The 24,935-nt window shown below is 27.4% G+C and overlaps 2 protein-coding genes and 1 long non-coding RNA gene across 8 annotated transcripts; 1 reads left to right on the forward strand and 2 right to left on the reverse strand.

Moving 5' to 3' along the window:
• Positions 1-1,006: 1,006 nt before the first annotated feature.
• LOC126835788 (uncharacterized) lies at positions 1,007-8,538 on the reverse strand. Of its 4 annotated transcripts, none has more exons than XM_050568607.1 (12): positions 8,277-8,538; positions 5,281-5,348; positions 5,168-5,197; positions 5,075-5,098; positions 3,775-3,822; positions 3,349-3,378; positions 3,233-3,262; positions 3,101-3,151; positions 2,753-2,779; positions 2,303-2,380; positions 1,561-1,641; positions 1,007-1,355 (listed from the first exon to the last, which is right to left on the reverse strand). In XM_050568607.1, exons 2-12 carry the CDS (start codon positions 5,339-5,341, stop codon positions 1,093-1,095), a joined length of 723 nt encoding a protein of 240 aa, XP_050424564.1. In that variant the 5' UTR covers positions 5,342-5,348; positions 8,277-8,538; the 3' UTR covers positions 1,007-1,092. The 4 variants fall into 4 exon arrangements, with proteins under 4 accessions (XP_050424564.1, XP_050424563.1, XP_050424565.1 ...); XM_050568606.1 differs by lacking the exon at positions 8,277-8,538 and adding an exon at positions 7,927-8,105; XM_050568608.1 differs by lacking the exons at positions 3,775-3,822; positions 8,277-8,538 and adding an exon at positions 7,927-8,105.
• Positions 8,539-11,274: 2,736 nt separating this feature from the next.
• LOC126835787 (uncharacterized) lies at positions 11,275-19,752 on the reverse strand. 3 transcript variants are annotated; one of them, XM_050568604.1, is made up of 12 exons: positions 19,467-19,752; positions 16,515-16,581; positions 16,401-16,430; positions 16,310-16,333; positions 15,408-15,467; positions 14,676-14,705; positions 14,560-14,589; positions 14,439-14,489; positions 13,573-13,599; positions 13,155-13,232; positions 11,854-11,934; positions 11,275-11,644 (listed from the first exon to the last, which is right to left on the reverse strand). In XM_050568604.1, exons 2-12 carry the CDS (start codon positions 16,573-16,575, stop codon positions 11,385-11,387), a joined length of 732 nt encoding a protein of 243 aa, XP_050424561.1. In that variant the 5' UTR covers positions 16,576-16,581; positions 19,467-19,752; the 3' UTR covers positions 11,275-11,384. The 3 variants fall into 3 exon arrangements, with proteins under 3 accessions (XP_050424561.1, XP_050424560.1, XP_050424562.1); XM_050568603.1 differs by lacking the exon at positions 19,467-19,752 and adding an exon at positions 16,955-17,034; XM_050568605.1 differs by lacking the exons at positions 15,408-15,467; positions 19,467-19,752 and adding an exon at positions 16,955-17,034.
• A 2,727-nt stretch (positions 19,753-22,479) lies between these two features.
• Positions 22,480-23,703, forward strand: LOC126835791 (uncharacterized). Its single transcript, XR_007685250.1, has 3 exons — positions 22,480-22,532; positions 23,228-23,278; positions 23,674-23,703. It is a non-coding gene; the product is annotated as an uncharacterized LOC126835791 (long non-coding RNA).
• Positions 23,704-24,935: the final 1,232 nt, after the last annotated feature.

The raw sequence follows: 24,935 nt of genomic DNA on the forward strand, positions 1-24,935 counted from the left end.
ATCCTTCTTTAAAATTCCTGGTTATATAACTTACCACTGTGACTATCCTGATGGAACGAATCACGTGGGCTTTGCGATACAAATAAAATCAAATATTAAACACTTAACTCTTTGTGCTGCACACGTTAAATATACGAGCTGTCATATTTAAGTATACAATTTTGTGCTTTGGTTATTAGGGAATGCGTTTGACCTAACCTACAAAATACAAACCACAAGTATAACCTTTATTTTAAATAACATTGCCTAAATTACAATTTCAGTTGTAATAATTCCTGTAACCCTGTGATCTTCCCGTCTCCACTATGTCCCGAACCCACTCTACTGGTTTTTTTTAATTTTAGCTTTTACTAAAAAATGGTACGAGTAGTCAGTTACTCCCGTGTGATTTATTTTATATTTTCTATACTTTCTTCTTTTAGAGAATATCAGAGCATGGTAAATTTGATTTTTTACTGCTCCATCGGGGACACCTGGGATTCTTTATATATATATTTGGAAAGCATGTGCTACCGATTAATATGCTTGCTGCCAAAGCAAAAATCGCCTCCAAATCTCCTAGAACTATTTAAAATTATTTATTGTACGTGTATTGTAGAATCTTTCTAGATCTTTATAAAATTAAATTTTTGTATCTTCATCATTATCTTCATTACCGTTGGGCCATAAAAAAAATTATATATTAAGTATTACCTTGAGGCTTAAACCATCCATATTGTATTTCCAAATAAAACATTCCACCACTGATAGCTTCTCCACTGATGGAGAAAAATAAAAAGTTAACTTTTATGATTTTTAAAGGCATTATCACCAGTTTTCCCATATAATACTGATATTTGATCACTTTTTATACGACTTTAATGAGGTTTTACACAAACTATAGGAATACTTACGCTAATATAATAAAATAATCTCAATATGCAAAAAATGATTAAATTACAATTTAAGTACAATACATTAGCAACAAATATTTTTATAATCGTGTTTAAAACTGTTTATTGTTCAACACATTCAATTTAATAAGAATTTGGATATTATAGTGGCGTGAAAATGTTTTATAACAAAACAATAATAGTACTATAAAATAAGTTATTATTGTAATTCGTGATCATGTAACTCATGAGAAAAAGGCCGAATTGGAGCATGATTTTCTGGATTTGGTTCAACTTCCGAAATTTCACCATCAATGAATGTATATACTTTGGTATTCCTGAATGCATTTATTATATAACAATATCTACCAAAAATGTTAAAAGAAGCGGCTCCTTCATATAAACGTGGGTATTTAATACTTCTGAACAATGCTATTAAACGACACATCTCGTACAGATCCGAGAATAATGGGTCTTTTTGACCTAAAAATAAATTACCAACTTTAACTAATTTCTTACAGATTGTCTTTATTTACAAGACATACATTCACTCAATAATACACGTGTATAATAAATCGTAAAAAAATAAAATAAAAATTAATAAATGTTTTGTGTATTACTATGATAAGAATGAATATCTGTAAATTAATTATTATATCTTAAACATATATGCTATATGTATATTTACCTATTAATAATTTCAAAGCATCCATAGTCATAATTCTTCTTGCACTTCTCAATTCAGTTAGAAAATGAGGTCTTATATTGTCTTAAAACAAATAAAAAATAAATTAGTTGTTTCAAATTGAATCACATTACATTCAAACAAACAGTAATATTGCCAATTTATGTACAGCTTGAAATTAAAAACTAAAAGGTACTATATTGAATAAAAAATTAATATATAATCTCATGGTAACATAATCTGTACTACAAAAGTAATTAATAATAAAAAAAAAAATGTATAATAATTTCTTTTCCCTTTATGATTGTAAATTATTTGAATTAATGATTGAAAGAAATATCATAAAAAGAAAATAATAGGAATATACGTTTTAAATGGAAATTATTTGTATTCCTGATATATTATTGTTATGAATTAATCTACCTATTAAACTGTGTTTGGCGGTTGTCATAATTAGTATTTTTAAAAATGTATGCTACTGTTATACAAAGGTTCTAAGAATAAGAAAATATATTCTAAAACATGTACCTAAAATCATTAGGAAAAAATAATTTTTAAATATTCATATTGTCCGAGAAAATGAGTGTGCTACTTCAGATGGATTACCTTGTATATATGTGTATATTATATATTAATATCAAATATCTCATACGATGCTATGCAGTTAATCACATATCTACACACAATTATTATATGTAACACAATTTATTACTACAAAATACTTAAATCCAAAATTAACAGTTACCTGATGCACGGATGATTCTGCTTCTTAAAGATGTTGTAGTAGTAGTTATTCTGTCTTTTAAAAGTTTAGCCAAATTTTCTACGAAAAACATAAATTACCGTGTTTATAATAGGTGATGAACTTAAAAAAACAATTTATTGCTCGTTATTGCATCGCAATACATTTTAAATAACTTTAATTTTACCAATTTATGTACAACCTGCCATTAGTACCTAAAAGTTTCTCCAATAAGCCTACTACTTTTGCACTTTTTTGGAACGTAGCTATGAGACTATACGGTTTGAATAAACCCTTATTCAACATTTTAAGCAGTGAACTCAGTGTCTTAATTCGTAATAACTCTTCGTAAAAAAATTATAGCAGGAAATATAGACTAACCAAATTGTCTATGCAATAATAAGCAATCTACCAATCAAAACCTACGACGAATTTATACGTGATTATGATTACCTTCTTTTACCTGAGGTGCGTCGATACCTGAAACCAACATTTAAAATATTAAACAATATTACGGTCATAAGGAATATTTTTTAAAATTTTATCAATCACAATTATCCTAAAATTGAGAATAATTCATTAATTTAATCAATGTAAAATAATGTAAAAATTTCTAGTAGCCTCATCTGGGTTAAAAATGCAGTCCATGTTTCACGATTACTAAATCTTTAAACAAAAAACCAATAGGATAATAACTAATTTTTAATTTAATATTTATCATTAAATATAATCATTTTAATTTAGAATTTGATTACGATAACGAAATCATTTATCGTGCAAAAAGTTAAACTAGGTATTTACCTGTTGCAGCACTTATTTCCGATTGCAACAATTTTTCGTAATCTATCATGTCTAATATACAAAGCAAATTCAGTTTTAGTGCGCATCTTTTTTTACGATAGGAATCAATATTTCAGTATACGACTTTATTACCATGAGGCTTTAGGCAAGGGTTATCTTTTTCTGAAATTAAATAAAAACTTTTGTATTTCATGCATACCAAAAAACCGTGTTGGAAAATTTTCATAAAATGTCAAGACAATTATTACCCGGTGTCGCCAACATAAAAACCGTTTCTCCTGAATTCAACATAACTTAAATGTATTATATCATGACATTATATTTAATGTGTTATTGTTATGTAAAACCAGTGTGTGAGTCAAGGGATCCCCAGTAAATCCGAAGTCTAAATATCATGCATTTACTCCCATCGCCATCACGGAGAATATAATTCGCAACAGGGTGTGCCATAAAGAACTTCGTTCTAACAAGAAGAAATATGGCGTGTAGAATAAATTATGATGATTAGATGACATTAAAACAAGTAACATCAGGGTGGTTTGTCTGTGATATTCCATTATGATTTTAGAGTAAAATTTAAAACATACGATTTTACGATAATTTATATAATTTTTATCTCCGATATATATTTTTCATCATAATATTATGTTAATTTATTATATAATTTTGATTACCAATTGAATATTTATTAAGAATATTTTTAATTATTTGCGGCATGCTATCTAGAAAAAATAAAAATTGTTTCAGCTAAACAAAAATATAGAACGAATAATACTTGTGGTTATAAAAGAGTTAGTTAATTTATAATTTTCAAAAAAACTTAACTATAAAAAATAATACACCCTTTTAACCGACCTGTACAGAGTAACCAACTTATCGTGAACCACTAAATATCTCACTGGGCTTAATAAGAAATTAAATTTGTTTATACGTAGTGTTTTTATGAAATGTGATCTCTATTTCTCGCCATTTTTTTTTTTTTACTTAAATTGTAACGCATACATTTCATTAAAAGTTTTGACTGGTCGATCACCACTTTTGGATAACTATTTTTGAAGTTATTGAAATTTAAAGTGAGAAATTCAGATTACATTATATAAAATCGCAATGAAAAAAAAAAACTTCTGACCGGAAGATGAGCTAGGAAGATATGATCTATGGTGTATTGGGGTTAAACGTTGGCTGCATAGAAATTCCACTGACTCTCGAAAAATAGTAAAAAATTGAGATCACATTTCATCAAAACATTATGTATAGAAAACATTTAATTTCATATTAAACCCAGTGAGATATTAAGTGGTTCACGATAAGTTTATCACCCTGTATAATATTTTTAACACATTCAATACAATAAAATCTGTAAACTTCCGATAATTCTATTTTCCCCGTTTCATTTGAATGGTGCTAAGTGATAGTGATTTGAAAGTGATAGTGTAATAAATAAACAAATATTTATCATCATTTAATGTTTCAGAATAACCAATATTCATGTATTCAAAAAAGTATTGAAATAAAGAATTTATTTCCATCCGTAATCGCTGTCAGTCTGTTTTGAGCGGTGCTGATAACGTTTATTTATGGATTTTCTAAGAATTTAATTACTTTATTTCATCACATGAAACATATTTAAAATATAAGTTTGGTAAAGACAAACGTTTTCATATTATAAAAATACCGCATGGTTTAAGTGGTCACAATTTTATTTAATTTTACTCATCTTATTGGGTAAATGATCACTGTCTGTAGCCAAGTAAAGTTTAATTAAATTAGAGATACACCTTCATTTAAAAATTGTTTGATTTATACAAATTAAATATCTACACAGTGTTTTTAACATTGGTATTTTCATCTTATTCATTCTTAACCTGAACAGATATTATAAAACTAAAATTAAAAATTAAAAACCACTTGACCAGTCAGCCAAACATACCAAAAAAAACTAAATAAGTATTTAATATTTTAAACAAATTTTACTTTTCGCGAGCTTGATGTGATTGTCTGTAATAAATAATATACAAATTTTAAAACTTAAATTATTTTTTTTGTATGAAAAAAGTTTCTACTGACTTGTTATGAGAAACTGCTTTACATAGTCATCTGTAAAAAAAGTTAAATATTGATTTTTTTAATACATTTCTACTAAATCGTGTAGGTAGGTGTAACAATTAAAATTTAATCACCTAATTTAGCGACCAATACATTTACCAAGGCAAATGATATTAAAATACATATAAGTTTCATTTTTTATCTGAAAAAATAATTTTAAAAAAACATATATTTTATGGAGTTTTTCAATATGTACCCATATATTATGCAGTACATACCGAAAATATGTTTGCATAAGTATCAAAACAATTCTAATATATTTATAAAGTTAAAAAACGTAGTTTTTTTTTGGACAAAAATTATATTTTAAATTTTAGGGTGTTTCCCTTGATTATAATTTAGAAAAACTAGCTTTTTTTTACTACTGTCTCTATGAAATAACATACAAAGTAATTACGATATCTGTACAATTCCTGTAATAGGTGTATATTTGCGAATGAATATAAATGATTGAGTGGATAAAACATTGATATTAAATTCGTAACCACCGAACCCAAAAACATAAAATTTGACCACCTTTGATGTCTATTACACAAAAATCCAGAAAAATGTTTTAGCTTCGATGCAAAATGAGAAGGTATTGGTTTTACTCTGATGTGGGCTTTTTTTTTTATCTGTATACACTGTAACTTTTTTAATACTGGACCAATTCCTTCGAGTAGCAACTCTGTAAATCTCAAATTTTATCTAGTTTGTACTTTGGGGGGGTAAAAGTTGAAAAAGTTTAATTCTTCACAGACGGAATTTGAAAAAACAAAAAAAAAACCGTACGAGTTTTTAAGTTAGAACTTTTACTGGCTATAATTTCGAGAAAAAGAATCGGATCGAGTTGAAATTTATTAGATATATTTATTTGGTATGCCCGCGCACGTCAGTTCTGCCAAATTTAAACTATACCCATTTCTCGCCCCCCTAGGGGGGGTACAAGTTTTTTTGTTTTTCGGGGTTTTTATCCGTAATTTTAAAACTTTTGGGTTGAAAATTTGCCAGTAGTTGGAACTCATATGTATCCATAACATATTAAGCGGGTGAAAAATTCGGCACTACAGTTTTTTTTTAATTGCCGGAAAACCATGTTTTCGCAGATTGCGTATATTTTAACAAAAACACCGAAAATCTTAAAAAAAAATTGATCAAATCATTAAATAAATTTTATGTATATCTATGCAGAATGATACTTTTAAGTTTTGTGCTCAAGTATCACTTTTGACTTTTTTTTAACTTCAAACACGGTGTACCAGATGTGAGCAACGAACAGACGCTAAAAACTGTCAGTTGGTAACGTCTACCCGTGTTAGATAAGGTTAGGACCCAACGGTTGGTATCATAATATTGTGTTTATCACATGATATCACAGACGACTAAATCATGTAACTGATTATAGTAGATACACGATTTATTGGGAAAAAAACCTATCCGTGTACTTATTAAGACACTTAATGATTCTGACACGTCAAAACCACTGTCGTTATCTTGTTATTTTATCGCCCGCGTTATATTACCGTACCGAAGGTCAACTATGAGTATATGAGTTCCAACTACCTGCAAATTATGAAGAGGACTGTTGTTTTTTGTATTCAGATTAAGTGTTGGTTTTTATGCAGTATACCGCCCCAAAATGTATTTTATATTAAACAATTTTTTTAAAGGAACACTAATGTTTTGCATATTGTTATACTGTTATTCATTTAAAGAGATTCACGCTTGATTGTTTAAATTACCTAATATTAGGTAATCTGCTTCGTGCTAATTTTAATTTTTTAGTTTACAACTTGTAGCTCTAATTTTGTATAAAATATTTCATTATTTTATTACTATGTTCAAATTAAGATATATTTTAATAATAATTAAGGCATGAATGATAATGCTTTATTTTATGACTAGATCAAATCTCGTGAACATTTAACATTATGATACTGCTCCTATACTATTATTAAAAAAAACACAATTTTTAAAATCTCTATAAAAGGTTATTGTTAAATAACAGGCCACAGGCGACCGCTAGTGGCTGTAAACGTTAGTAATATTTAACTAATAAGTAATATAATATGTAGATAAAATGTATTGTTGAACTGTGACCTCTCCATTTCCTCATTGCTTTGATTCCATTATGCCTACACTCTACTGTACTAGTCCTCTTGGATAAAATCACTTTTAAATTAACGCTTTGATGCTCATTTGTAAATACAGAACCTTAATTTAAGACTTTCTAACTTTGCTGGTTTATACTGTGCTTGGTTTGGACTGTACTGGTTTGAAAATACTAACTACCGATTTGCATCGAAGCGTTTTTTCGAAAAAGATTTTATCACTTTCAGATTTAAAAATTCCTGTAAACCTGTGACCTCCCCGTCCCCACTATGCCCCGGCACCACTGTACTGGTTTTTTAATATGTACCCATATATTATACCGAATAGTTGTTTCCACAAGTATCAAAACAATTATAATATCTTTATAAACGTTAAAAAATATCGTTTTTTTTTTTGGACAAAATTATGTTTTGAATTTTAGGGTGTTTCCCTTGATAATGATTTAGAAAAACTAGCTTTTTTTTACTATTGTCTCTTTGAAATAACATACAAAGTAATTACGATATCTGTACAATTTCTGTAATAGGTATAAATTTGCGATTGAATAAAAATGATTGAGTGGTTAAAACATTGTCTCGAATAGATACAAGTGAAATAATTAGTAAGACTTTTAGAAAAAATGTACTTACAAGGTCAGAATGTGCCCAATATAGTCGACAGGTATATAATAAGTAATACACTTAAATACTAACACTCAAAAGCAAAATAACAGTTGATATTTTTGTTAAACTATTATAAAGAGATTGTCTCGTGTTATGTTGAAGGGCTTTAAGTCGACCGAAACGGTGAATAAACTTTGCAGAAGGCCAATGTTATTTTATTTGTATAGCTGTTTTATTTTAAATAGAATTACATGTTAACATTACACTGACTCAAATTCATATAATTTTCTTTGCAACCTCTACATCAAATATAATTTTTTTTTTAATAAAAAAAAAAATCATTTCTAGTATTAAAATTTGAATGTAGATTTATGTACCTGGTCTTGTTCAGTTATACAATAATGTCGTCGAACAATTTCCGAATTTGTATGGCGTTTATTTGTTTTCGGGTTTTTAAGTCTGATTACTAGACAAAAGGGATTTTTTAGTGTGAAACTATACCGTAAGACATTTTCTTAAAAAACGTCTTTTAAAAACACTAAAAAAGTATTCACAACAGGATTAATTGTATACAATTTTAATTAGTTACGTGTTATTTACCTATGTGAAATTTGATAATAATTAAATTGCTTTCAATTATACTCAGCGATAAAATTATGGTAACGACGCTTTTTCGGAAATAATAATGTAAGGGGTGATTCATGAAGACACCCCTTTTTCGAAAGTATTAATATTTTAAACGTAATTTTTGTTCCATACACTTCGGTAAATGTTGTAAAATATTTTACAGTAATTTGAAACATTTTATACGTAAAAATGTATTTACAGATTTTCTAAAGAGGAAACCCATATTTTTGAACCCAATATCAGTGCAAATACGTAAAACACTATAACACATTTGATAGGGTTTGAGTTTTTAATTTTCATCAATCTATTAATTTGCTATGTATTTGTATAGATACTGCATTTCCTTTTGTATTTCAAGTTTCTTTCACATTTCTTCGGTTTTCCAAAACCCAGGAGCCCATAAAATTCATATTTATGTAAGCATTGTCCGATAATACCATTAACCACGCACAATAAAATGTTATAAAATTATGATAAAAAGCGGTTCTTACCACAAGTTAGAGACATACCTATTCATTTTTTTTATATTATGTGTTACGATACTTTGATATTTATTTATATTATTTACGGGTTGAGCCCTATGATTACAATAGGTATATACAGTAATTAATTATAGTAAAAATATTATAGGTAGAACAAATAACAAAAAGTAAGAAAAAATGAACATAAATATTAATAAAAAAAAGTGGGGTGCGCGTTGGCGATGGACATTAATCGTCTAATTGGTTCGTTTTTCATAGAATTGCTCTTAAATTTGTAGAAAATGGAAGGGTAAAAAAGAACGGGATGAGTATTGCGGTACTTTAAAGTTAATAAAAGACAGGATATCAGGAGGGTCTTTATTGTTAGATAGCAGATCATTTAAAAATGTTTTACCTAACATCCTTCTACGATCGCTATATAGATATATAAGTATATCTATATTTAACTATATATAACAATATATACAGGGTGGCCCACGAAGATTTGACAAATGAAATAACTTTTGTGCTAGCAAATATTTTTAAGACTTTTTTTTTTAAAAATAATTTATACACATTTACGCTAAAAAAAACACTGTTTTATTGCACTTAGCTGTTTTACTTTTTAAATAATTTTTTTTTTTTTACGTTTTTGTTTTTATTTTTAAGATAGCCATTTTATTTAGAATAGTTAAAAAAAAAATTAGCGAACAAAAATTGTATTTTTATTCATACATGAAAAAGTTATACTCATTTGAAATTGATGAAAATTTGAAAATTTCTCTCCGCGTTTATTGTGTCGGCCATTTAAACGTGTTATTAAATCACAATTTTTCATCTTTACATTTTACCAAAGTTTCCTTACCTGATTAAACGGATACCTACAATGTAAAAATGATTGATATTGGCCTAACCATGCTCGTGTTTTGCAAGGAGTTTAAAAACTTTAAATACAGAATAGATAACATTGTTTGAATTCTGACAGTGATAAACAATTTTATATGGTAATCAGTACATTAACGGATAAGCCGGTGAGCGTATTTCCCGTAAATTTTATGCTGTTAATAAAACATTGTCTACTAAATATTTAGTAATTAAGTTTTACTATTCGGTCAACACAGTCAGCTATCATTAACATTTATTCATTTAATAAAATGTCATTTAAAGCTATTATAAAGTCTAAATGGTCCTTGTCGATAGTCAGTCTAATCAAACAACTCTATAGTATCATAAAACAGCACCGGATTATATGCTGTCACTCTTTGAATACAAAATATTGAAATCTGGTTCTAACCCAAGGCAGCATTAAAATTACATAGTACGTACGACTATTATTTATTATTAGCTGTGTTAGTTAAACAGCAATTTGTATTTAGTACGTTCTGTCGTTTTACAGAAACTTTGTTATAGCTGTGTATTTACTTTTTTATTTCAGATTTTCATAAATTGTAAATCTAATTTTTTTCATGGGTTATAGTCGAGCAGTTGTGCTCTCACACTTTCAATTAATTTTTTAAATGATCATCATCATGCAGCTTAACAGTTCACGACTACCCAACATTGCCATCATGAGATGGTTACTAGATGGATTCGCTATCCATAACAGGTTGTCAGACCATCGCCAGAGAGAAGTATGTCGGCTTCTTTTTACTAGACAATTGGGCCACTTTGTATACAGGTATATAGTTTAAAAAACTGAAACTACCCAGTTACTATGGTCTAAAGTGATCAGTGACAAAAACTCCCCCATTATTATGGACATATTACCTACGGACGGTCATATTTGAAGTTTTGACTTTTTTAATTTTTGAAAAAATATTTTATTGGTTTATTTGCTTAATGTTGGATGCGTGTTTCGAATTTGCTGTCGAACCGTTGACAGTGAGCCCAGCACACTGCTGCCTTACCCCCTCTGCTACTCCTCCTCCGTAGGAATATATTTTGGTCGATTTATACAAAAAGTATAATAATAATTATAGCCTCTCTCGCGTGTGTAGTGCTTTTAGGATAGTCTGCACGACGAAGATTACAACCAGGAAAAATGTATAGGAATAGTAGAGTCAGTTTCAGATATGTCTGATCTCGTTATGATTTTAAAGAGCACATTTATATAGTTTTCCCTTTAAGTACCGTCGTTTTATCATTTTTTTCAGCGTTAATGTGGTTCCAGGCAAAATATGGAATTATTTATGACACTATAAAAACATATAATCCTAATATTGGAAAACATTATTAAATAACAATTTAATTACAATACACAAGTAACAAATATTTTTATAATCGTGATTTAAACTGTTTATTATGAAATAAATAAAATTTACTGACAATTTGGTTATTAGTGCGGTATGACGAAATTATTTTTACAAAACAATAACATTACTATAAAATAAGCTGTTATCATTGTAATTCCTGGTCTTGTAACTCGCGAAAAAAAGGCCGAATTGGAGCTCGATTTCTTGGATTTGGTTCTACTTCCCAAATTTCACCATTAATGAATGTATACACGTTAGCATTCATGTTTATATCTAATATGAAACAATGTCCATCTCTCATAGTGTAAACAGTGACTAAATTTAAACGAGGGTATTTAATGCTTCTGAACAATCCTATTAAACTACACATCCTGAACAAATTCAAGAACAGTGGATCGTTTTGACCTTAAACATAAATAGTCAAATTTAGCTCATTTCTTACTAATTTTAATTTTTGCAAGACAAAACTTCACACAAAAATACACGTGTACAATTGTTGAAGAATAAAACAATACAAAAAAAAAAATCGAATTTGTGTATTACTGTGATAAAAATGAATGTCTGTAAATGAATTATTATTGCTTTATCATAATATATACTATGTGTATATTTACGTATTAATGATTTTATAGCTTCTAGAGTCATAACTCTCCTTGCACTTCCCAATTCAGATAGAAATTCAGCTCTTATATTATCTTAATAACAAATAAAAAATTCATTAATTTTCGCAATAAAAATGCTTTACATATTTTAAGGGAACTTTTTTTTTCCTTCTAACAACGCCCACCTGGGAGAGGACTGTTTACTGCACTACTTCCTCACATTTTAGTAACTGTAATATTTCCTATTTTTATACAACTCACCGTTCATATTAAATGGTATTAACGTTAAGTTTAAAATATAAACTCGCTCTCTCGCGTTATATTTGGAAAGCACACATAAAATGGAATAATAGAAGTATAATTTGTCAAAAATTCAATCTTTTTGTATTCCTCATATATTATTGTTTTGAAATAATTTAATCCCGCACATTCCATAATTAAATACAAATAATTACAGTCATTGAGTTACCAAGTTCATGTTACGCATTGTGAATAAGAATTGGGTAGTACAAAATTCATATACGTATGTGGTTAAGTTACAACTAGGTAAAAAAAAGATTATAATTTTGTTTGTAATCTTATGGACAACAATTAGACCAGTTTATTAAATAAAAATCAAATGAGCAATAGCCAATAAGTTTTAACTTTATGTGTGTCGTCCTGTTATGTACAGAATACAGATTTCCAAATTACAAGAATATTATATTGATAATGTGATAAACTATAACCATGATTCATACCGCAAAAAAGGGGTTTAGGCAACGTACAGACTATTTGTAGGATATGCGATCGAATGACGGTTGTGCAAGGTGTCTTTGACCTTTGTTTTCGAGCAAGTAGATAAAGAATCGATTGTTTATACAATATGTGTCTGATTATTATTGACAGTATTATCGATGGGTACCATCGATGTGATTTTTTAATGGAAAATAGAAGTGCCAACTGTCGCGAAAACCGATAAAATATTGATTTAAAATTCAAATCTTTACTAAGTCACGGCAAACGAACAAATTGATGAAAATAAAAAATTCAAACGGAAACATTTTCTAGAAAATGTTGTCTACATGTTTATGGAGTTAAAAACATACATCTCCACTTAAAAACCAACGGCGGTACTTGTTTTACGCATAAGGGTTAAAGATAAACAGTTTCTAATTATTGTAAAATGTTTTAAAATTTGTACCTACAAGTATAGGAAAGAAATATTCACGTTTTCCTAGAAAATTAGTGTTTTAAACCAATTTGATCACACTGTATAAAAAATATAAATTATAAATGTTTAACAACCATTACAACTCTATATCGACACTTACCTGATGCACGGATAATTTTATTTCTTAAAGATGTTGTAGTAGTAATTCTTCTGTCTTCTAATAGTTTGGCCAAATTTTCTACAAAAACAATATAAATTACCGTGGTTATAATAGGTAATTAAAATAAAAAGACAATTTATTGCTCATAATTACACCGCAGTATATTTAAAATAATTTCAACTTAAACAATTTTTGTACCTAAAAGACACCAACATTCTCTTTTGGAACTTCCCTTAATTGAAATTAGTTTTGAGACTCAAAGTCAGAGTTAATGTAATAAACTCTTTTTCAACCTTATAAACAATATACTCAGTTTTTTAATTAATTTCCCTAGAAAAACTAACCAACGGGCTACATGGTAGTTAACAATTATTAACTAATCAAAACTTGCGAAAAATTCATGTATGTATATGATTACCTCCTTTTATCTCAGGTGCATCGATACCTGAAACCAACATATAAAATATTTAAAAAATATATTTTAAAATTGTATTCATCGCAGATATCCTATAATTCTGAATACTACGGTACAAATAAATTAATAAATAATAATATAAGAACTTTTAGTAGCCTCATTTGAATTAAAAATTTGGAATATACTTTAACGATTATTCAACCTTCAAACTAAAAACGTAAAGTATTATAATTGAATTTTAATTGAACATTTATCATTTTTATTGAAAGCTATATATTGAGAAGACGCTACCTACCCGTGATTTATCCATGAAAAATGGTTTTGCGGGGTCAAAAATGTGAGGGTGGTATTTAGAGTAGCCGTATATAATTTTTACAGTGGATCGAGAAGATCTTTGTCTACGGGGTAGCGTTTTTAGTTTTTCGATAACTTAAGCACAATTGAAAATATTCATTCGTAAATATTCATTATTTTTTCCTTTTTTAATTTGTTTATAAAAAAACATAAACAATAGATATCGAAAAACACTAAAACGCTACCCCATGGACAATGTTCTTCTCTATACATTGTGAAAATTTCGTAAATTTACTGTTAATACTGGCCTCACATACTTGTCCCGCGCAAAACAGTTTTGATGGGAAAAAATTGTAATTTATCCTATAGAAATTACTGTGATTGTCTAACAAAAAAAATGGCTATCATCGAAGTGTATCCTCATTACTGTACTATTAAGTATACATTACAGTTCAAACTATAGTTTAAGATTTTTCGGTTAATTGCCTATACTTTACTTCTTAGAAAGACCTGGGTAGCGTCCTCTTAAAAAAATTTGATAACTGTCCGTATAAAAAGTAAAATTTTGTATTTACCTGTTTCAGCACTTATTTCTGATTGCATCATTTTCTGGTACTCTATCTTTTCTAATATTTAAAATATAATCAATTTTAATGTAAATCATTACTAATGATAGAAATATGGTTATATTTTTACCACGAATCTCTAGGTTTGGGTTATCCCTTTCTGAAATTAAATTACAAACATTTTGTAATTTAAGAATACCCAATACCTATGTTGAAATTGTAATACAATATTGTTAACATTATTACCCGGTGTTGCCAACATATAAGCCATTTTCTCTGAAATTAGCATAACTTAAAAGTATTATTTCATGACATTATATTTAATATATTATCGTGTTTAAAAAAGAAAAATGTTTTTTCTGCGATCACTCCCCTCGTCATTACAAAGAATGTTATTCCCATCAGGGTGCGCCACGAAGAACTTCGTTCTAACAAGAAGACAGAAGTCAAGTATACCACACATAAGGTTTTTAAATTCAGAAAAAAATTGCTTATAGAACTGTCATGATTAAATAAGTGAATATTATGGCAATAAAATCACTGGACTACAGCAAATGTGCCGCGTTGATATATGATGATTAGTTAACGTTAAAACAAGTAACACCAGCGTTATTTGTCAGAAAAATTCTAATTCGATTTTAGAGTAAAATTTAAAATTTAACGATAATTTATATCATTTAAAAATACTTTTGTTTTCTATTATGTTTTTTCATTCTTACACGTTTTCATTTATTTATTATATGATCGACGTCTAAAAAGATGTGGTGTAAAAGTAATTTACTCAAAAATGTAATATTAACGTAATTGTAGTTTAAGTTACTCAATCAGTAGGAGTTCCACCACTGGGCGGTCTCTGCACAAGTTATTTTTTTAAAAGTCATATGTATATAATATTTTAACACAAATGCTTATTGTACATTTTTTATACATTGTATTTTTCTTTAAAATAAAAAAAATGTATTATATAATTTTGTTTACCTATTCTGTTATATACTATAGACTTTTCCAGAATATTTTTAATTATTTTTGGCATGCTATCTAGAATAAAAAAATAATGGGTTGAGCGAAAAATAAAATTCTAGAATGAACTTAAGCAAATTTAATCATTAAGGGGATTACATGCGGTCGGTTTTTTCAGTCAAAACACATCATTTGTATTCCATTGCACAGACCCAACCAATGATCCGATAAGCAATCTAAAAACCGATTTGAATTTGCCATGAAGTTTACTTATGATCGGTCAGGAACCTTTTTTTAGTTCTTATTTTAACCCTTTCCAAATTTGATTTTAAAATTTGAAATTTTATATAATGTTCAAACGTGTTTTATTCATAGTAGAAATAAGATATCAAAAAAGTACCCTGACCGATCATAAGTAAACTTTATAACAAGTTCAAATCTGTTTTCAGATTACTTATTGGATCACTGGTTCAGCCTGTGCGATGGAACAAAAAATGTATGTTATATTAACTAAAATGGTCTTTACTTATAGACAAAATAATTTAAATTAAAAATAATACCATGAAGCTTATACAAATGAACCGGTTAATTAATTGACATGATCAAAATTTATTAAAACCACTTTTTTCCTAAATATTGCCTATACAAAACTCCTTAAAAACCAACCGCATGCAATCCCCTTAATTTAAAAGTTATTTATCTATGTTAAAAAACCTAAACCATAAAAAAATAATATTCCCTCTACAGCATCATCGTACTCGAATTAAGTAGTTAAACTATAATTAAAACACTGGTACTTCTATCTGATTAATTCTTAATATGAACAAATTTAAAAATTTTTAATTTAAAATTATTTGACTGGTAAGCCAAATATATCAAAAACATGATATTTTAGTATTTTAATTTTAAACAAATATTACTTTTTGCACGCTTCATATGAACGTCTAAAATGAATAATACGAATTTTAACACATAAAAAATTTTTTTTGAATGAAAAAAGTTTCTACTGACTTGTTATTAAAACCTGATTAACATAGTCATCTGTAAAAAAAGTTCAATATTGTTTTTTTTTTTTAATGGACTTCTACTACCTTATGTAATTACTTGTAAAAATTAAAAAATTACCTAATTCGGTGGCGAAAACATTTGCCAAAGCAAGTGACATTAAAATACATAAAAGATTCATTTTTGTCTAGAAAAATAATAATATACAATTATTCAATGTACATGAGATTCAGTCAGATATCAGCTTCAATGCGAAGCTGAGAAGATATTGGTTTCTCAATAATTGGTATTCTATAATGTATACAAGTTGATCAGGAATTATTTCGGGATTATTTATAACAACTTGATTTTGATTTAGAAAATATGGAATTGTTTTACTATTGTGTCCTTGAAATAACATGCAAACTAACTACGATATCTCTATAATTTCTGAAGTATAGACTTGTCATTAAATAGAAGCTAGTACATAAAACGTTGTCTCAAGCAGTTAAAAACATACAATAAAAAATAATTAGTAAAACTAAAAAAATGTAAATAAAATGTAAATAAAATGTACTTACAATGTTAGAAGATGGTTAATATGTAAACAATAAGTAATAAACTTAAACTACTTAAATACATCCATAAGAAAAAGTTTGTTTTAAAGTGATTTTCTTGCGTCTTGTAGATGAGTTTTTATGTCGACCAACATAGTAAAATTGAAATATTTTTGCAAAGTGCCTATGTTAATTTATTTATACAGCTGTTTTCATTTTTATTATAATTACATATTTACATTACACTGACGCAAGTTCAGACTATTTATTTAATTATCACTATGATGCATATCATTTTCTTTTTTTAATTAAAAATGTTTTCCGAGTATTACAATGGACTCAGCTTTATATACTTGAAATTCTTTATTTATGTATTCGAATTATTTCAAAATTTCTATCATGTTCTTTGGTTTTAGTTCATTAGCTACAGAAAAAAGATATCTAGTGGGAAACTATAACTGTTTGCGCTTTTGAATTTAACTTCATTAGTATAGTAATCATGGATGTATAAAATTATTAATGTAAGAAATAGAACAAAGAAACCAACACAGTGGGGTTGGGGCATAGTGAGGATAGGTTTCCAGAAATTATTAAAACGGAAAGTGATAAAATCAAACCAGCATAGTAAGAAAAAATAAAAGTGCGGCACAGTGTTTAAAAATTAGCATCAAAACGTTTATTTGAAAGTGATTTTATCACTTTCATTAATATTTTTTTCTGTAGACCTGTAACCTACCGTCCACTCTATGCTTTGATTCCATTATGCCTTGATCCTACTGTACTGGTCCTCTGGGATAAAATCACTTTCAAATAACGTATTGCAATTAAAGAAAAACTGTAGTTCCAAAATATTTCTTTGTTTAATATGTTGTAGATATATATGAGTTTTAACTCCTAACTAATTTTCGACTTTAAGGTACAAAAAAAAAACTTGCAACCAATGGGAGTATTCTACGCAACCACAATCCTGACCAATCAATGGCGTGCCTGCATTAGCGCGAGACTATATAAGGCAGTCGACACGAGATCAGGAGTTAGTCACTTGGAGAGAACCATACAGTTAAAGTCCTTTCTCAACCAAGTCAAGATCCATATATAGTGTCCCTTCGGTTTCCACTTCAGTGTTACAATAGTAATTTTTGCTATATAATTTCGTATTTAAAGTACAAAGTTCGTGTTTGAGGCCATCCATAGGGGTGGATTTTTCAAAAAGTACTATGCCAGTTAGGTTTTTTGGGAGTGTACTCAACAACTTTTCGAAGTTTCATGGCGATCGGATGAATGGTGTACTAATGCATAAAGGACAAACAAACAAACAGAAATTCATTTCTATATATATATATATATATAGAAGATAACACTAGTTTAGAAACCTTCACAAAAGATACTTTTAAAGATCATAAACCTAAAAAAATGTTTTACTTACGCATTCTACACCAAGAAAAAACAACTAAAAATGTACATATTTTTCACCACATAGTTACGGTATGATTTATTTTTTGCATAAAATGGTCGGATTAGTTTCAAATTTGTGTGGCTATTTATTTAAATAAAGAACTATAAATTGATATACATCTAAAAAAAAAAATAACTTGCCAATAGTTTGATTTGAAACAGTGTCTTTTTTTTTTTTTAAATATTTATTTTTTAACAGAATGACTTGAAAAATACGGAGGTGCCATTTGGAATCAAAAGTTGATAGTGCGTACGCACAATGCACAAAAGGATAAACTTTTAATTTAACCATAGAATGTGGGAAAATTACATTTAACTACATACTGTTATCAGAATTAAAAACAATTTTAATTTAAATCAGCTCTAAAAATCGTGGGTTTATGAACACCCTATAAATGTCTGGTGGATTATATTAAATATGGATAGCGTGATTATGGTTTGGTAATTTATATTATTTTCAAGTATACACGTGTGCAAAAAACGTTACTATAGTTGTTGAACGCAAACATAATATCTGTATAAGCATGTATGCACAGATGTACTATACAAATATTAAAAACAACATTTTTAAAAAAAAATTCTAATTTTCATCAATCGGTTCCCCACTTATTACGTTGTTAAGATTTGAAATTTTGATTCATGAATATTTGGCATTTCAAAGCGTGTAGCTTATTACTTGTTATTAAATAATCGTTAAATAACCCCACCATCCGTCGATAATACCGATAACCAACTAATAATAATTCTCTTATACTTTTTTTTTTTTATAATATATGGAGAAGCGGTTCTTTACCTGCGGTCGGAAACCGTGACATCTTACACACGTTTAGTCAATTGTTCACACATCTAATCAGCAGACAAGAGACTCGACGAAATTCTTTTCTAACCTAACCATTTCATATTTTGATTATGATGTTAATGTATTATCATGCCAAAAAAAGTGCGTGCAACGTGACGTGCATTGTGTATTCAGAAACTGGGAAAATCTATTCTACCTGGGAAATTAATTTATGTAGTAATATATGATATCACTAGACAGTTATACCTACCGTTCTATTTGCAAATATTTTGAATAGCTCACCGTGTCTCAATTGATTTTTGTGCCCATAGCAATTTACTAGGAAATAAATTGCTATAAACGCAGGTAATTATAACCGATGCATTCTGTAACCGTAATATGTAATTTGTGTGACTGTAATTTATGTAATTTATGCACTGTGTGTGCGATTTGAGAAGTACAACTTTCGTATACGTTTCCGTTAAGTTATAAGTAGGTGGAAGTGTATAAAATAAAGTAGAATTTTGTTTGTCATCTTATGGAACAAATAGAACAGTTCAAAAAATATCAGATGAGCAATAGACCATTAATAATAATGAGCCAATAAGTTTAAACTAACAATAACGCGATTGAATGGTAGCACACTTTATATTTCTTCACTTTATTATTTTTTTTTTAAATTAAATTGTTTATATTATATGTGTCGTTGTGTACTAAATAGTAAATACAGATGCCGAAATACAATAAAATAATAATGATAATGTGATAATATTATCGATATAATATAATCATACTTCATAATGCAAAAAGGGGTTTAGGTAATGTACAGTCTACTGATAAGATATGTGAACGAATGACGGTTATACTAGGTGACCTTTGTTTCCAAGCAAGTAGATAAAGAATCGATTGCTCACATAATATATAAAAAAAAAGTGGAGCGAATGTTATTTATCTGATTATCGATGACAGTACTACCGATAGGGGTCAATTTTATTATTTAATAGCAGATAAAAGCGCTACTGTTTTTTTTAAACCAACAAAATATTGATTTTAAATTCAAAACTTTATAAAGTCATAGCAAACGAACAGATATTTGAAAATTAGAAATTCAAAAGCTAAATTTTTTTTAAAAAGAGTGTCCTACCCAAAATGAGTCATCCTGTATTATATTGTAATTAGGATATTCGACAGACACTGGTTGTTACTTGTTTACATTTCCACAGGTGTTGTAAACTATTCTGTGATGAAAAAATTAAACATTTGGTTAAATAAAAAAAATCTGCTTTAAATTACTTTTGTGTGGTATTGTAGTTTTAAATTGAAATTGTTCGTATTATAATATTTAGCCTTTACATTCCAATATATGTATATATAGTGTACTATAACAAATAGGCATGACGACCTATTATATCAAACAGATTTTTTTTATTTTCATATTTTTTATGTAAAACTAAAAACGAATTTCAATTTCATAAAACGATAATTTATATTTTTTTCAAGTATTTAAGTAGTAATTTCTCACAATTTATAATGTTAAATGTAACAACCTAAAATAACATTTGTAAAATACTGTCACAGTACATACAATTTTTTTTTATATTAGATTCGGTTCAGGTGATTTTGTATTATATTTGGTTTTTTTTAGTTTGTTCAAATTTGTATTGCACACTTTTTTATAAACCAAAAAAACACAACGTCAAATAGTACAGATTTTAACTCGAGTTATTTCCAATTTCTGCAAAACCAACTAAAATGGATAAAAAAAAAAGTATTTAAGACCTGTAGCGGTTAAAATTTAAAAAATTTGGTTGAATGGTTAAAAAAATTCCATGTCGACTATTACATATAATTATCAATTAGAATATGAGAGTATTTTTAAATTTATTGGGTTTTTCTATAAACCTGTAAGATATGTAAGAAGCTGTAAAATTAATTGAATACAAAAAAGTAAAGGTTTCGGGCTTTAGCATAAGAAACGTTTAACATATCATCTGACGAAATTTTTGTGGACCTTATTTCGTTAATTATAATCAACAAAATACATTGATTGTATTTTTTTAATTATAGCCTAGTTTTATTACGGTTATAATCAAAAGAATTGCGTTCATAATAATATAACACGGTTAAAAGGTTTAAAGTAAACATTTGTTTTACGTGTGATATTAAAACATTAAACTAACAAGAAAAAAGTCTGAACATGCGGCAAAGAAAAAAAATCAGCTTTGTAAATAAATTTACATTGTCAAACGTCAAAACATGTTTTGATTTTACTGTTTCTATCGACATAAAAGCCCATCAACAAGTCGCAAGAAAATCACATTGAAACAGTTTAACTGATACATTGATATTTTGCTTAAGTGCTTTAGTAGTGCAACAGTTTAACTGTACTACTTATTAGAAACCCGTTAACCACCATCTAATATTGTGAGTATTTTTTTTATACATTTTTTTAGGTATTTATTAATTTTGTTTTGGTATTTTTGTGTTCGCTTGCAATAGCTTTTTGACCGCTAAGTCAATTGTATTAAATCGCATGTCTATACCACGAGAATTATACACATCATCTACAGTTACTGTATTTTATTACGGATGAAAAAAGATTTAAGGACAAAAGTAAAAAAAAAAAATTGAGCTCTTCTAAATTTAAGCCAAGAAATACACCCTAAAATTCAATAAGAATTTTTTCATCCCAATAGAACGATACGCATAATATTGAAATATATTGAAATTATTTTGACTTTACTTTTGTAGAATACTATATTTTATATACTGATAGTTAGGGAAAAACAACTTTTTGCAAAATTATGCATTAAATACCTGATCTTAAAAATATACTAAAGGTAGATCTAGCCTAGTCTTTTTTTTATTATTTAATAATAAAATAACCATCTAAGTACGCTTTGATGCGACAACTTCGATATTATTAACAACTATCAAAGGAATATGAATCGTGTTTTAGACATGTTGTAGAATCTCCGCTCCGCATTAGGGATGATAAATAAAAGATGACTGAGTCCAATATAAATTTATTTAATGTTAACTAATATTTTTGCAGATAAAAATGAAACTTTTACAAATTTTAATATCGTTCGCTTTAGTAAATGTTTTGGTAGCTGAATTAGGTGATTATTTAATTATTAGACTACGCGAGGTAGTGGTAAGCTATAAAAAATAAAACTTAATAGTTACCTTTTTTTTTTTTTTACAGTGTATAAAGATGAGGTTTACCTAACAAGTCAGTAAACGTTTTTTTTTAAACAAAATAATATTTTAAGTCGTGCAATATGTGTGTATATAATTCATTTAAATTTCCAGACAAACACATCCAGTTGGCAGTTAGCAGCGATCAATATGAAATGTACCGTTCAGGTAAAATATATTTTATATAAATACTAAAACATAATGTTTTTGCTATGTTTATCTGATTATCGAATGACTTTTATAATAAATATTCTTGTAGTTTCTATAGCCTGTCCAGATTAAAAGTTAATAAGGAGTAAAGAACCAGAGTTTTAAAATCAGTGTAGACACTTAATTTATGTTAACCAAATAATTTCTATTTATAATAAAAAAACAGTTAATATTAATTAATTCTAATATTGTAGGTTGTGAATTTTTAACCTAAAAATATGAATAGTGTTAAATTAAATGGTAATCGCTTGAAGCATGTAAGAATTTTCTTCTGAAGGTCGTTCTTTTATTTCGGAGATTTATAAATTGACATATTATAAAGAATGTGATAAATGCTATAGGTAAAGTAAAACGAAATTTGGGTATTAAATTAAAAAAACATATTATAAGATACTTAAATAATAAATAAATGCCCAATTATCCTGTTGTGTAATATTTATTAAAAACTAATCGTAGAATACAATCGGTAAAGTTCGTTAAAAGAAATTAAAGTAACAGAGGAAATAGGAATGTGGGAAAATAAAAAAAATGATAAGCTAGGTCTTAATCCCAGGTTTTTTTTTCAATTTCTTTTATTATTTTTTTGTTTATTAACTTTCTATAACCAGAAATATATTTTTTTTATAGCTTAACCTATTATTTGTTTCTCCTAGGTCATTTGATGACAGTTGTTAAAAACATTGTTCTTGGAGAATACACGATGGGTAATCATAATTTTATAGTAAAAAAAATAATAATAATGATAATGTATGCTAGTAGTTGAAAATATACCATAATTGAATATATTATTTTAAAATCTTAAATCTAATTCTAAACTGTATATGGAATCTTTCCGACAAGCAACGCTAACGTTACCTTATATTATAATCATAATATTTTATTCAATGGAGCATATTTTCTTTAGTTTAGCCATTCTACTAGCATAGTTTCCATTCAATTTATCATATCAAACATTTTTTTCCAAACTCTTAAAGCACATATGTCTTCTACTTGACTTTTGACATTATGTATAATAATGTATATTATTATTCTAATATATTAGAATAAATAGTTCAATTTACACTCATTAATTAATACATTTATTTTATGTTAATTTCAGTGGAAATGGCTTTAATGTTGGTAGTACCGGGTAATCAATTTCTTAATATTTTATGGAAATATTTCCACATAGATTTGATATTCATTAAGTATACAATGTATTTATTTTAATTTAAGAAACACAAGAAGTCTTAGTTATAAATCATGGTAAATACTTATTAGTTAATTATTCATATATTATATTAAGAGTATATTTTATTGACTTACATTTTGATTTCTGTCATAATGAATGATCTACATTTAAAGTTAGTACGAAAATATTTCAACATAGTTGATATTGATTAAGCATAAAATGTTTTCATTTTATTTCCAGAAATACAAGAACACGCTTCAACTTCTTTTGTGGCTCCCGTGGAGAACGGTAAATTTCTAGCACCTTGTTAATTATCCATACACAGTGTATTCAAAGTTAAAGGTAAAAGAATACTTTTTAGAAGTTTTAATTTAGTTTTTTTCTTAAAATCAAGGACATAGCACAATGCATAATGCACAGAATATTGTGTGCATTTTATATAGAATTACAAAGACCTACATTATTTTGGCACATGTGATGTAAATTTTAAAGAGAAACCCCCCCTTTATAACACTGGATGTGATAAGGCCATTTATTTTTGAACAACTTTTATTGAAGAAGATTTTTTCTTATGAAATCAAAATTGACTGAGATAAATAGTTTAAATGTAGCATTATTTTTATGAGCACGTTATATAACCATATTTCACTTCCCGTTCTATGTATAAAACCCAAATAACATTAAAAATATATTATCGACTATACAAATATTTCAGCAAATTATGATTAATTAAACAAATAAATTACGTGTACATTACCATTTAAGTTGCAATAGTTACGACTACCCTAAGTCTAGCTTTTAATTGAAAAACCTTAAATCTTTGATAAAAATTTAAAAAATGTACAAATAATTTTTAATAAATTTTTTTTGTATAACGTCATAACAGTCAGCTCATACTTGAAATTCTAAACATCTTGTATATTGGGAATTTTCATAGACATGCTTATGGATTTCTATCATAATATGTTATATATATATTCAAATGTATTATGGGAATATTTCCACGTAGTTACTTAATATTTATTTGATATAAAATGATTTTATTTTAATTACAGAAACACAAAAAATATGTCTATTGCTTGACTTGTGCATCATTATTTATTTTTGAACAAAAAACAAAATCTAATGACGTTAATAATACATTAATAATAATTTACTTAATATTATTTTTAGAAACAAACGAAGCCTTG

Source organism: Adelges cooleyi, unplaced genomic scaffold (assembly GCF_023614345.1).
Source record: "Adelges cooleyi isolate 19-005CV unplaced genomic scaffold, UGA_ACOO_1.1 ACOO_flye_CR_arks_rails_tigmint_CR_PRNA_23, whole genome shotgun sequence".
Classification (NCBI taxonomy): domain Eukaryota; kingdom Metazoa; phylum Arthropoda; class Insecta; order Hemiptera; family Adelgidae; genus Adelges; species Adelges cooleyi.

What these genes read in the sequence shown, in the direction of transcription:
- LOC126835788 (XM_050568607.1), bottom strand. Translation starts at nt 5,341, where the DNA reads ATGAAACTTATATGTATTTTAATATCATTTGCCTTGGTAAATGTATTG. An exon ending in AAAGCAGTTTCTCATAACAA is followed by an intron (nt 5,099 to 5,167) that starts GTCAGTAGAAAC and finishes TATTTATTACAG; the next exon opens with ACAATCACATCAAGCTCGCG. An exon ending in CAGAATCATCCGTGCATCAG is followed by an intron (nt 1,642 to 2,302) that starts GTAACTGTTAAT and finishes ATTTGTTTTAAG; the next exon opens with ACAATATAAGACCTCATTTT.
- LOC126835787 (XM_050568604.1), bottom strand. Translation starts at nt 16,575, where the DNA reads ATGAATCTTTTATGTATTTTAATGTCACTTGCTTTGGCAAATGTTTTC. An exon ending in TATAGTATATAACAGAATAG is followed by an intron (nt 14,706 to 15,407) that starts GTAAACAAAATT and finishes TGCTAATTTCAG; the next exon opens with AGAAAATGGCTTATATGTTG. An exon ending in CCCAAACCTAGAGATTCGTG is followed by an intron (nt 14,490 to 14,559) that starts GTAAAAATATAA and finishes TTTAAATATTAG; the next exon opens with AAAAGATAGAGTACCAGAAA.